This window comes from Stomoxys calcitrans, chromosome 3, assembly GCF_963082655.1.
Source record: "Stomoxys calcitrans chromosome 3, idStoCalc2.1, whole genome shotgun sequence".
NCBI lineage: Eukaryota > Metazoa > Arthropoda > Insecta > Diptera > Muscidae > Stomoxys > Stomoxys calcitrans.
Window position 1 is genome coordinate 177,291,189 of NC_081554.1, and position 14,984 is coordinate 177,306,172.

The window sequence follows — 14,984 nt, forward strand, 5'->3', positions numbered from 1 at the left end:
TCTTGAGGATGGTTGTTATTCTGTGATTTGATTAGAAATTTCTGCGATTTGTTTATTAGCTTCAGTTCAGTTGTGGTTTTTATCTATTTCATGTATGGCCTTGTTCGCAATTTTGCAAGGGGTCTAAACCCATAATGTCTACGCCTTTATTTTCATATCTGTCAAACCTACATACTCCATGGTCAATTAGGATTTTGCTTCTATGGCTTTGTATTTTTAGATTAATTTTTTTAAAATAATAGAGAATAAATTGAGGGAATTTATTACAAATGGAAATTATTATTATTATATTGGTGTTGGCATTCCAGCTAGCCGTTTGGCCGACTAACGCTTCATGTCTGCCATTCAACCAATATTAGCTGAGAATGCGTATGACAAATGGCCAGGCGAGGCTATTAAAAATTCCAACCACATCACCGTGTTGACGACCACAGATTCGCAGCAACGGAGGCAGTAAGCAATGTGTTGGCCATATTTGCCTTGTATCCGTTAGGCTGGCACAATTTAAATCATTTCGCCGATATCGGCCATAAAATAATGCATACAACAAAAAAACGAAATTATATTTTATAATAATGATAAACATATCACGATATGGATAATAAGCGCAGACATTCAAAACAATAAATCTTTTTTGTCACAGGGTGAGTTTTTGAGTCATGCCCCTTAACAGAGGTGCTGACAGTGTGGCGCTCACTATGATGAATTTATGATTTCCATTCGAGTGGGTAGAGAACGTGATTGAGGCCTGGCCTGAGCAACTATTAATATGGAATATTTCACACCCGTTTTAAGATAGGAGAGCCAAGCATCTTTTTCTACCTCATACCATTTTGTGCTACTGAAAGTTTATAATATTCTGTTTTGCTACTCCTTTATTCCCCCTTTTAGAGGTTTTTACCGCAACCTCTAAATACTGGCACGTAATGCAATTTTCTTTTGTATTTAAATTTAAAATATTGAAAATGAATCACAGATTAAACGTTGAGCCTGCAACAAAAAACAAAGGATTCCCAATACAGTCTTTTCCAACTACGTGATCGTTGTACAGCCTTGACTGACTCCAATTGGGTTTCGTTGAAACTGTTACAAACATTAAAAGATGACAATGCAAACAATATTGAGACTGTGCAGAGATGGATAGTAATATGAATGTCTTGGATAACTTTGTCCACCCGTTAACATTATCCAACACGTGGATAACATTGTCGACCACGTGAATAACATTATCCCCCACTTGGATAACAGTATCGATCACGTGGATAACATTATCCACCACGTGGATAACATTTTTCACCACGTGGATAATATTATTAACCCCGTGGATAACATTATCAACATCGTGGATAACATTAACCACCACGTGGATAACATTATCCACCACGTAGGTAACATTATCCACCACGTGGTTAACATTATCAACCACGTGGATAACATTATCCAACTTTGAATAACATTATCCAACTTTGGATAACATTATCCAACTTTGGATAACATTATCGAACTTTGGATAACATTATCCACCTCGTGAGGCAATAATGTTATCCAACATTGGATAACATTATCCGCCTCGTGGATAATAAAATCCACCTCGTGGATAACAAAATCCACCTCGTGGATAACAAAATCCACCTCGTGGATAACAAAATCCACCTCGTGGATAACAAAATCCACCTCGTGGATAACAAAATCCACCTGGTGGATAACATTCTCCACCTCGTGGATAACACTATCCACCGCGTGAAAAAAGTTATTCACCACATGGGTATGTTTATTATCCATGTAGATAATACTTTCCACAAAAATTTCAGCGGTGTTTATGAAGTTATCCACTATACGAATGGCATTATCCACATCGTGGATAACATTATCCACAACGTGGATAAAGTTATGCACGAAGTGGATAAGTTTATTCCGCAGTGTTTTCAGCGGTTTCAGGTGTTTATGAATATGGTTATCCACCAGTATGTTATCCACGAGGTGAAAAAGGTTATCCATTAGGTGGATTTTGTTATCCGCGAGGTGGATAATGTTATCCAATGTTAGATAAGATTATTGCCTCACGTGGTGGATAATGTTACCTACGTGGTGGAAAATGTTATCTAATTTTGCATAACATTATCCAACTATGGATAACATTATCCAGCACGTAGGTAACATTATCCACCACGTGAGGCAATAATGTTATCTAACATTGGATAACAAAATCCTCCTCGTGGATAACATTATCCACCACGTGGATAAAGTTATGTACCAAGTGGATAAGTTTGTAATCCACGTGGATAACATTTTCCACAAAAATTTCAGCGGTGTTTATGAATAAAGTTATCCAGCACGTGGATAACATTTTCCACCATAGGGATAGCATTATCCACAACGTGGATGACATTATCTGCAACCTGGATAACATTATTCACATCATGGATAACCGTATCCACCTCGTGGATAACATTATCCACAACGTGGATAAAGTTATGCACCACGTGGATAAGTTTATTCCGCGGTGTTTTCAGCGGTTTCAGGTGTTTATGAATAAGGTTATCCACCACGTGGATAACATTATCCACCATCCATCACATATTTAACATTATTCTCCTCGAGGATAACACTATCCAATTCGTGGATAATTTTACACACCACATGGATAAGAAGGAAGCCACCATGACGCAAAGACTAGTATGTCCGCCTATGATGCCGAACGCCTGTGGAAAGTTATTCCGTTTTGTGGATATTTATTCCACCTTATGGATACATCTACAATCTACTTGTGGTTTGAATATATTATCCAACTCATTGCTTAATTATCTTTCGAAATCTTTGCTTTTTTTAACATTTGCCACAACTTGGCCTCTATCCATTTATGGATAACGCATTTCTGCGGAGCTCCTAATTTTTCTTTTATGTATACTTAAGTTCTCATTCCATTGCACATTTCCTTCATTTCCCTTGACCATTAGCTAATTTTCCTGTGGATGGTAATTTCTTAAGGATTATAACTAATGGAAATTTAGCTTGTTAGCATTAATTTGAATTTCTCCATCTTTTCGTCATTTATAAAAGTTGTTGCTTTCCTTGTTTGTTAAAGTTTGCTACAAAACCGATGGAATTATTAAGGTAAGATGCCAGGCAGCAAAGAAAAGTATGTTCCTTCTATTTTGTTCAGTTAGTCAAGAGAGTGGTTGTGGTCCTCACCATCATTATTATTGTCCTCCATCACCTATTGTGGTAATCACCGACATCATCCTCATTGTCAGCTTCATTTTAAAACATCCTCCTTTCTCCTCTTTTTTAGAACCAGAGGTTTGGCAAAGTAATAGAAATGTTTCTTAGGAATGCGTTCTGGTAGTAGGATAGCGGCTTTCTAAGCTATCTTAGCCAGGTAAGGATGATGCACATTTGCCAGTTAACAACGCTGCTGTCCCCCAACCAAACCCTTGAGGACTTTTCAAAAGAGCTTTGATGGTTCGTTTAGGGTGGGTGGTCGTTTAAAAAGTTTTATGTGTTAATTTTTTGGTAGTTCTTTTTAAGAAAATATAGTTTTCTACAAATTTGTGTATTCCTTGGACATTTCCTTATCCCTGAATTACTCACTGCAGGCTTTTGGGCTATTGTTGCTAAATTTCCTTGGCGCTTGACATTACATTTCCCATTTTCATTTTAGAGGAAGTTTCTTTAAACTTTATGGGGAGGGAAGAAATCATGGAGATGGTAAGACCTATAATTAGGTACTTTTAATAAAACTTTTAGTACCACACACAGTTTTTGGCTAAACTAAATGTGTAAAGAAGTTTGGAAAAAAATTCTTTTTCTATCAAATTTAGTGAATAAGTAAGGAAGCAAATATAACTTTTTGAAATTTAAATTAAAATGTGCCTTATCCACCACATGGAATACTTTATCCACCACATGGATAACTTTATCCACCACATGGATAACTTTATCCACCGCGTGGATAACTTTATCCAACACATGGATGACCTCATCGACCAAGTGGATATCCTTATCCACCACGTGGTTAACTTTATCCACCTCGTGGATAACCTAATCCACCACGTGAATAACCTTATCAACCAATTGGATAAATTTATCTTCACACTTTGCGGAAAATTGTATACACCTTGAGGATAATTTTATCAACCACGTGGATAACTTTATCCACCACGTTTAAAATTTTTTAAACTTGTTGATAATTTTAATCACCTAGTGTATAATTTTATCCATCTTGCAAATTACTATATCCAAGTGGAAAGCTTTATCAACCACGGATATTACTTTAGCCACCACGTGAACTTTTTTATCCATCACGTGGATAGCTTTATCCACCACAAGAATTACTTATCCATCACGTGGTTAACTTAATCCACAGCGTGGATAACTTATACCCGCTGGGGATAAATGTCCCCCGAGGGAAAAATTCATCCAAAGTGCGGATAGCTTTATCCGCAACAAGAATAAGTTATCCACCACGTGGATAATTTTATCCACCACAAAAATACTTATCTATCACATAGATAACTTAATCCACAACGTGGATAACTTCATCCCCCATGGATAAATTGAATCCCTCCGAGGAAACCTTTATCCAAAACGTGAATAATTTTATCCACCACGTGGACAGCTTTATCAATCACGTGGATAGCTTACCACCATTATGATAGTTTTATTCCCAACGTGGATAAATTTATCCACTACGTGGATATTTTTTTCCACCACGTTTTCCACTTTGTGAATATTTTATCCACCTTGTAGATACCTTTATTCACCTTGTCCATAACTTTATCAACTTTGTGAAAACTTTATCCACCTTGTGTATCACAAATAAATGGCCTTTGTGGCTAACCACCTACTGCGTATCTTTATCCACCTAGTAGACCTTATCCACCTTGGGAATAATTTTATCCATCACGTGGATAACTTTATCCACCATGTTTATAATTTTATCCAACTAGTAGATTACTTTATCCTCCTTGTGGATAACCTCATATATCTTGCGGAACAGTTTATCCACTTAGTTGAGAACTCTATAACTTTATGAATAATTTTACCCATAGATAACTTTTGTGCACCTATTGATCCACCGAGTGTATAAACTTATCCACCATATAGATTAACAAATCCACTATATTCACCTTACAGATTAACTCATTCACCTTGTGGATAACCTAAACCTCTTTGCGGATAACTTTTACTTCCTGCTGGATATCCTCGTCAACTTAGTGGATCATTTTTTTCACAAACTTGACAACTTTATAAACCTAGTGTATTAGCTTATCCATCTAGTGGATAGCCTTATCCTCCTAGTAGATAACCCTACCCAACGGTTGGAAAACCGGATACACCAAGAAGGCGAATTATTCCACTAGTTGGATAACTTTATCCAACTTGTGTATAACTTCATCAACCTAGTGGATAACCTAATTCACTTTGTAGATAACCATCCAACTTGTGGATAACCTAATATATCTAGTAAATAATTTTATCCGCCTAGTGGATACGCTTAACTAATTTGTGGATAGTCTTATCCATATAGTGGATATCTTAAACTGTGTAGTAGACAACCCTATAAATCGTATCCATTTTGTAAACAACATTATTCATTTTATCTCCCTAGTGGATAACTGTATCCACCTGGTGGCTAACCTTATCCACCTTGTGGATAACCTTATTCAAGTGCCATCTTGTGGATAGATTTATCCAGCATGTGAACAACCTTATCCACCAAGTCGATAATTCACAATCCACGAATAACATCATCTATTTCGTTATTATCACATTGTTGATAAGCTCGTCTGCCGTTAGGTCTACCACATTGTGCATAAACTTATCCACCTTGAAGTTAACGTTACCCACCTTGAAGATAAATCCACCGTGAAAATAACCTTAGCTACCTTAAGGATGTTCGTATCCACCTTGGGTATAATGTTATCCACTTTGAAGAAATTCTTATACACCTTGTGTATAACCTTATCCACCTTGAAGAAATTCTTATACACCTTTGTATATAAAGTTATCCACATTTTTCAAACCTTATTCAGCTTATGGATTCTTTACACACTCAGTTGATAACCTTATCCACTTAGTGGATAACATTATCCATTTAGTGGATAACATCCACTTAGTGGATAACATTATCTATGTGGATAAGGTTATTTACTTAGTGGATAACATTATCCACTTAGTGGAAAACATTATCCTGTTATCCACTAATCCTTAGTGGAATGTTCATGGGCAAAATTTGCATTTGCATGCGGTTATCCACAAGATAGATGAGGTTATCGACAAGGTAAATGTAGATATCCACGAAGTGGTTATCCACAAGGTAGATATAGTAGATAAGTGGATAGGATTATCCACTAAGTGGATAAAGCTATCCACCAAGTAGATTAGGTTTTTCATAAGGTGGATATTGATAAGGTTTTCCACTTAGTGGATAACATTATCCACTTAGTGGATAACATTATCCACTTAGTAGATAACATTATTCACTTAGTGGATAACATTATCCACTTAGTGGATAACATTATCCACTTAGTGGATAACATTATCCACTTAGTGGATAACATTATCCACTTAGTGGATAACATTATCCACTTAGTTGATAACATTATCCACTTAGTAGATAATCGACTAAGTGGAAAACCTTAACCACTTAGTGGACAACCTTATCCACTAAGTAAATAACCTTATCCACATAGTGGATAACCTTATCCACTAAGTGGATAACCTTTTCCACTTAGTGAATAACCTTATCCACTTAGTGGATAACATAGTCCATTTAGTGGATAACCTAGTCCACTTAGTGGGTAAGATTATCCACTTAGTGGATAACCTAATCTACTTAGTGGATAACCTAATCTACTTATTGGATTACCTCACCACTTAGCGGATAAGCTTATCCACCAAGTGGATAATCTTATTCGCTAAGTGGACTACATTACCACTTAGTGGATACTATTATCCACTAAGTGATAACCTTATCCACAAAGTAGATAACCCTATCCACTTATTGGATAATTTTATCCACTAAGTAGATAACATAACCCTTAAGTGGATGACCTTATCCATCAAGTGGATAATCTTATCCACTTAGTGGAAAACCTTATCAATATCCACCTTATGAAAAACCTAATCTACTTGGTGGAAAGCTTTATCCACTTAGTGGATAACCCTATCCACTTATCTACTATATCTACCTTGTGGATAACCACTTCGTGGATATCTACATTTACCTTGTCGATAACCTCATCTATCTTGTGGATAACCGCATGCAAATGCAAATTTTGCCCATGAACATTCCACTAAGGATTAGTGGATAACAGGATAACCTTAACCACCTTGAATATATTGTAGATATCCGTATTTACCTGGTGAAATATATTTTCGCCTTGGTGGATGGAGTTATTCACTCATCCGATAAGTTTATACCCAGCGGACAAATATTTTTATTCGGTGTGTAAGGTTAATCTCTCAGTGATTTAGGTGAATATATGAATCCATGTGGTGTGTAGGATTTCTAACTCGTGCGATCAAATTATACCCTCAGAGGTTGAGATTACCCACTCGGGGTATGAAGTTATGCAGCCTGATATGCTAACCTCTTCGCCACTGTGGTCGACAGTTATGGTGGATATCTTTACCTTTTAAGTTGGAGGTGGAAACCTTTGTTGACTCCTATGGTGGTGAGTTTAAACATTCTTTTTATCTTTTTTACTATTTTTGTACTTTATTAGCACCCTAGTTGGTACTTTTTCCCTATTAACTTTCTTTACCATCCCTTATCTGTAGGAGGAGTAGCCTTGTGAGAGACGAATTGGTGTGGTGAGGCCAAAATGAGGCCTTAACCATTTCTTATTAAATCTTTTAGAGCTGACGCCATTTTAACACAAAAATGAATTCATAATTAGATGACACCATCCGTGCGTAAATAATTCCTTCGCAACGCACTTCGAGCGCTTCTTTCATCAGCCATAACTTTGTCCTTTGGCTCTGGATGAATATGAAGGGAGGTAGTGGGGTCAGCTGGGGGGGATAAATATTCGTTGTTGTTAAGCGTTAATGTTGATGCTGGGCCAAAGAATGAACGCGTTAAAGTTGAGCTGATTTCTTGAGTTGAGTTTTTTTCTTCATCTCTTGGCAGCTTCCTGTTGGTTGCCTTTTTTTTTTTTTGAAGAGTGAACTCATGGCAGGGAATATGAAAAAAGAAAGAAAACCCCATCTCTTCTTAACTAAAACTTGGTAGAATTGAACAAATTTTTAAGCAAAGTTGGTTGTTGGATAACAAAACCCATTGCCGGGAAAGATGGCAGCACATAAAAGTGAGTAAGAGGGAAGGTTCTAGGGATTGTCGGTATACATGTATATGGTGGTTAGCTGCCACAGCTCCTGCCTGGGCTGCTTAACTTGTTTGTTTCTTTATCGCGCTTTTTGCAAGTGGCAAAGTTTTCTCGTTATAAGTTTTGTAGCCTTTGTGAACACGTTTTCTAGTTTGCAAAACTTTCGATATACAGCTCCATGCTCCACCCTACAGCATCGGCCAGCACCTACAACAGCAAACCTTTCAGACAGGCCTTTTTGTTGTTCTTTCGCATTGCTGAGCGTTTTACAACAATGATCCAAACTGCCACCATCTTCATGACCATGCCACCATTTGTTCCATCAAGGAATGAAGCTCCTTGGTGTGATGGTAAAGGACACTTTAAAAAGCCAAGAAAATACAAACGCGTAGCTGCTTTCACAGACACACACACACACAGACAGAGTATCATTATCATTGGCATTGGCATAACTTTTTTTCTTCGCCATTTTGGCTTTCTTTAGATAATTTGGTTAAAAAAATTTTGTTTGGTAGTGGTACAATTGCCTGAGGCTCTTTGGCAGAGGTCCTTCAATATGGTTGACAATTGCCTAGCAGACATTTTGGAAAGAAAATGACAGAGTAATGAAAATGCCATGCTACTGGGCAAATTCTAGAATAAAATTATCATGGTCCTTCTTTACGTCTGTCTATCTCTGGTAGGACTGATGGACGAAGGGACATGGTTTCTAAATCTCATATTAAGGATAAAGGTGATGTCCGTCCTTCGGTTTGCATGTCTGTTGGAAGACCGATGGACAGACATGGCTTCTTAAGCTTCTATAAAGGGATAATGGATAATGATTATATTTGTCCCTCAGACGGACATACTTCATATTAAGTGAGAATGGATAAAGACCATGTCTGTCTGCCTGTCAGTCGCCAACTGACAGACAGACGGGTATGATTTTTAACTATCTCCGTGTGTCTGTCCTTCCGTCTGTTGTAATCACTCTACAGGCTTCAAAAATTGAGACATTAAGCTGAAATTTGGCACAGATACGTATTTTTGATGCACGCTGTTTATGTTTTTGAACGGGCCAACTCGGACTATATTTGGATATAGCTGCTATATAGACCGATTTTCCGATAAAGGGTCTAATGCCCATAAAAGCTTCATTTTTCATCCGATTTTGCTGAAACTAAAAACGGTGAGTAGTTTTAGGCCTCCCAATATCCGACCTAAATATGGCTCCGATCGGACTATATTTAGATATAGCTGCCCTATAGACCGATCTGCCGATAAAGGGTCTGAAGCCCATAAAAGCTTTATTTATTGCCCAATTTCGCTGAAATTGGAAACAGTGGGTTATTTTAAGCCTTCCGACATCTGACCCAAATATAGCTCAGATCGGACTATATTTGGATATAGCTACCATATAGACCGATCTGCCGATAAAGGGTCTGAAGCCCATAAAAGCTTTATTTATTGCCCAATTTCGCTGAAATTTGAAACAATGGGTTATTTTAAGCTTCTCAACATCTGACTTAGATATAGTTCAGATCGAACTATATACACATATTTCATGACTCAATATATAAATTATTCGAACTTTTTATTATTATTTACATAAATTGTTACTCACTGATTTCCTGCATAGAAAAAATAAATGTTACACCACTTACTTTAAGTAAATTTCACATTGTAGTCCTAAGTAACTATACAAACCTTTGTAGCATTACTTATTTTTCTTATAATATTAGATAGAGCAAAACAATGTTCCAAAGACAACTTAAAATGCATGATACGAATACTATCAAAACAAAAAACAGGCCTAAAACTGGTGCACATAAATGCCCAAAGTCTTAATAACAAAATGGATGAGTTTCGCGATACATTTATTAACTCCGACATCGACGCCATTTGTATATCTGAAACGTGGTTTCATCCTGAAATCGATAGCAGCATTTTTCATGTTACGGGATACAAACTGTTTAGAGCGGATCGTCATACTCATGGCGGCGGGGTAGCTATATATATCAAACATGGTATAAGCTGCTCTCTCAAATGTATGTCAAACCGCTCTTCCCGCATTGAATACTTATTTCTGGAACTTTTATCTGATGACAAGAAAAGATTACTGCTGGGTTGCGTCTACAGACCAAATTCATCAATAGATTTTGAAGAATTAATAGAAACTATTGATATAATTTCCATCGAGTACGACAATATAATCGTAGCTGGTGATTTTAATAGCAACTTGCTTGTTGAGCGCTGTCTTGCCGACTCAATGCAAACCCTAGGGCTACTTCCTGTGAATGATTCCGCACCAACTCACTTCACAAGAAGTAACGCGAGTCTGCTAGATATGTTCTTTGTCAGCCATTTGTCCAAAATATCTCTCTACAATCAGCTAGATGCCCCCGCATTCTCCAAGCATGATTTGCTTTTCGTCACATACCACTTCGAAATTAATCCCACTGTTTGTACATCGACATATCGCGACTTCAAAAACATTGACTGGCCACTTCTGCATCAAAGTTTAGATGAAGTACCTTGGGAAGAGATTTTCTATATGGAAGGTGTTGACGAACAAGTTTCCTTCCTAAATCATAACCTTTGCTCAATTTACGACACATGCGTTCCTGTCAAAGTCATTTATACTAACAGAAAACAACAGCCATGGTTTACTCCTGAAATCAAGCACTTGATCAGCGTTCGAAATTTGGCATATAAAAGATGGAAACGTTATAGACTGCCTACACTGTATGACACGTTTAAATCCGCTAGAAGAGATGTGCTCAAAAAGACTAACGAGTCCAAAAAGCAGTACTATAAAAGGAAATTCGAAAATGCAATTGATAGTAAGCGAAAATGGAAAGAAATAAGGAACATCGGAATTGGATCGAAATCCAATACCAACACTGATTGTCTTTCTATCTCTGACCTAGATGAGATAAATGAAAACTTTTTGAAAATAAATACTGTGGACCCTGGCACAAACACTTATTCTAATATTTCTACAGCACAGATTGAAGACACATTCTCGTTTAGATGTGTTAGTCCCGAAGAAGTCTTACAAAGTTTTGCAACCATAAAGTCTGACGCAATGGGATCTGATGGCATACATCCTAGATTTGCCAAATTGGTACTGCCGAAAATACTTCCATTTGTCACACACATTTATAACAACATTCTTACAAAGTCAACGTTCCCAACAGACTGGAAATTGGCAAAAACTATACCGATACCCAAACAGAATTCAGAGTTCCGTCCGATTGCTATCCTGCCGTTTTTCTCTAAAGCTTTGGAACGTATTATAAATACTCAAATAGATGCCTTCCTGAGTTTCAGAGGTCTTTTGAATGATAGACAATCTGGTTTTCGAACAAAAAGAAACTGCTCTACTGTATTAATTGACGTTGTGGAAGAATTGAGACAAAATATGGATAATAATATGGTATCATTTCTGGTTTTACTGGACCACAGTAAAGCCTTTGACACAGTGAACCATGATATTCTTATCTCGAAGCTTGACAGACTTTTCTTTTTCTCCAAACCGGCCTGTAAACTGATTTCATCATACATTACCGGACGCCGTCAATCCGTCAATGTCGGTGATACAACATCTGCGGCACTTGATGTACCTAGAGGTGTTCCGCAGGGCTCTATCCTTGGTCCCTTACTTTTTTCTGTATACATAAATGATCTACCTGATATTCCAATGCATTGTAATGTGCAAATGTACGCTGACGATGTTCAGCTTTTCTCCAGCGCTAAACCAAATTGCGTACAATCATGTATAAATAATATTAATTGCGATCTGAATGAAATCCAGAACTGGGCGAGTAAAAATAGTCTCTGTCTAAATCCGTCAAAAACTAAACTGATGAAAATTTTAAAACGATCAACCACCCAGATTCCTCCTGTAAGAGCTACTTTGAACAACTCGGTAATAGAAACTGTTGATACATCCTGCAACCTTGGTGTAATATTCAATTCCAAACTGACTTGGACTAATCATATAAACAAAGCTGTTGGTAAAGTTCAAGGAATGCTGCGAAGTTTGTGGTCTGTGCGGACTTCTACACCTTTTCAAGTACGTATGCTTTTAGCGAAATCTTACCTTATACCTACTCTACTTTATGGATGTGAAATTTTCGCAAATTGTGATTCGAGAGACTTCAACAAACTAAAAGTAAGCTACAATAACATTGCTCGCTACATATTTAATAAGAAAAGGAGAGACCGAATTTCTCAATTCGCCCACAAAATATTCGACATTAGTTTCGAAAACCTCCTCAAAGCGAAATGCGTTATTTTACTGCAAAAAATAATCTATCTTAAGCAGCCAAAATATCTTTATGATCATCTCCATTTTGCTCGATCTGGCAGAGGACTAAAAATCATTCTACCACGCTTCCGAACCTCAAACTCTGAAAAACAATTTTTAATCAACAGTATTCGTCTTTGGAACAATTTGCCATCCAACATCCAAACCATAAGTAATGCTACTCTTTTCAAGAAAACAATCTTCAAACACTATATTTAAAGTATAATTCCTAAAAAAATTCTCTTATGATAAATTTTATAATATAATTACTTTTTTATTTATATTTTTCTTAACACATATTCGATGTAATCCATTCCTTAAACCGGCATCGTCACTTATAAGATTTTTATCTTGTGATGTCTGGTATCAATAAACAAACAAACAAACAAACAAACAAACATAAAGCCGCCATATAGACCGATTTCCCGATAAAGGGTCTGAAGCCCATAAAAGCTTTATTTTTTATCCGATTTCGCCGAAATTTGAAACAGTGAGTAGTTTTAGACTTTCAAACATATGACCCAAATATAGTTTAGATCGGACTATATTTAGATATAGCTGCCATATAGACCGAACTGCCGATAAAGGGTCTAATGCCCATAAAAACATTATTTATTGCCCAATTTCGCTGAAATTGGAAACAGTGGGTTATTTTAAGCTTCTCGATATCTGACTTAGATATAGTTCAGATCGAACTATATACACATATAGCCGCCATATAGACCGATCTCCCGATAAAGGGTCTAAAGCCCATAAAAGCTTTATTTTTTATCCGATTTCGCCGAAATTTGAAACAGTGAGTAGTTTTGAACTTTCAAACATATGACCCAAATATAGTGTAGATCGGACTATGTTTAGATATATCTGCCATATAGACCGATCTGCCGATAAAGGGTCTGAAGCCCATAATAGCTTTATTTATTGCCCAATTTCGCTGAAATTTGAAGCAGTGAGTAGCGTAAGGCCTGCAAACATCTGACATAAATATGGTTCAGATCGGACTATATTTAGATATAGCTGCCATATAGACCGATCTCCCGATAAAGGGTCTGAAGCCCATTAAAGCTTTATTTTTTAACCGATTTCGCTGAAATTTGAAACAGTGAGTAGTTTTACGCCTCCTAGCATAGTAACCAAATATGGTTCAGATCGGACTTTATTTAGATATAGCTGCCATATAGACCGATCTCCCGATAAAGGGTCCGATGCCCATAAAAGACCTATTTATTACCCGATTTCGCTGAAATTTGAGACAGTGGGTAGTTCTTGGTCTACCGACATCCGCTCCAAATATGGTTTGGATCGGACTTTATTTAGATATAGCTGACATATAGACCGATCTCCCGATTGGGGGTCTGACGCCCATAAAAACATTATTTTTTATCCAATTTCACTGAAATTTGAAACAGTGAGAAGTTTTAGGCCACCCGCCATCCGACCCAAATATGATAAAAATAGGACTGTATTTCGATATATCTGACTGTTCTGTTCTTCGGTTTGTATGTCTGTCTATTGACAGGCCGCCGAACGGACGGACATAGATTCATATGCTTTTATAATGAAATATTACAATGTTGGTTCGTTGGTCAGACCAACGACGGCATGGATTTCTAAGCTCATACTAAGGGATTATGATCATGTCCGCCCTTCGTTTTGTTAGTAAAACAAACACTTGATGAAACAAAATATTTGCTTCTTTTACGAAATGTTTGCTGGGTTATCACCTCCACGCTCAAAACTTGCAGATGTGCACCTCTCTCTTGAAGACATGGTGTGAGCAGCCGCACGAAAAAGATAAGTTTCAGGAATTTCGCATCACCTTATCCCAATGTTTGGTAACATTACCAACTAAAAAGTGCACTTTAAATTCTTACAAATGAGCGGGAGCCGGTATCATCAACATCGCAATAGTTTTCCCATATAATTTTTCTCGTTAAAAAACATACACAACTAATAGAAGAGGAACAAAAAAAAAAAGAAAAACTTTTAACAATATTAAGGTAAGAAAGAAGAATGAAAGGGCAAAAAAGGGAAATGAGCATTACCTAACGATGCCATGATAGTAAAATAAGCGAAAACTGTTTCCTGAAACAGATGGTTGACAATTGAGAACAAAATTCAATATGGAAATGCAGCCTCGGGGGTTTTTTTTCATGGGTGTGACACCCTATGGTCTTCAATGGTCTGCTATTCCTAATTGACTTTTCATTTAAATTAATGACACTTAAATGTCGAAAGGGTCTTATGCTCCATACATCACCTAATCCATGATTTAATGATGGGCAACCCGATGATGATGGTGATGGTGACACTTCGAGATGTAACCACAAAACAAACAAAAAAAAATGATAAATAGT

General features: G+C 37.0%; 1 protein-coding gene across 1 annotated transcript; it reads left to right on the plus strand.

Moving 5' to 3' along the window:
• The first annotated feature begins 334 nt into the window (after positions 1–334).
• LOC131996225 (uncharacterized) lies at positions 335–14,507 on the plus strand. Its single transcript, XM_059365710.1, has 4 exons — positions 335–453; positions 8,508–8,683; positions 10,058–12,393; positions 14,373–14,507. The coding sequence occupies exons 1-4, from the start codon at positions 335–337 to the stop codon at positions 14,505–14,507; spliced, it is 2,766 nt and encodes a 921-aa protein (XP_059221693.1).
• Positions 14,508–14,984: the final 477 nt, after the last annotated feature.

What these genes read in the sequence shown, in the direction of transcription:
- LOC131996225 (XM_059365710.1), top strand. Translation starts at nt 335, where the DNA reads ATGTCTGCCATTCAACCAATATTAGCTGAGAATGCGTATGACAAATGG. An exon ending in GATTCGCAGCAACGGAGGCA is followed by an intron (nt 454 to 8,507) that starts GTAAGCAATGTG and finishes TTCGATATACAG; the next exon opens with CTCCATGCTCCACCCTACAG. An exon ending in GGACTTCTACACCTTTTCAA is followed by an intron (nt 12,394 to 14,372) that starts GTACGTATGCTT and finishes CAAAACTTGCAG; the next exon opens with ATGTGCACCTCTCTCTTGAA.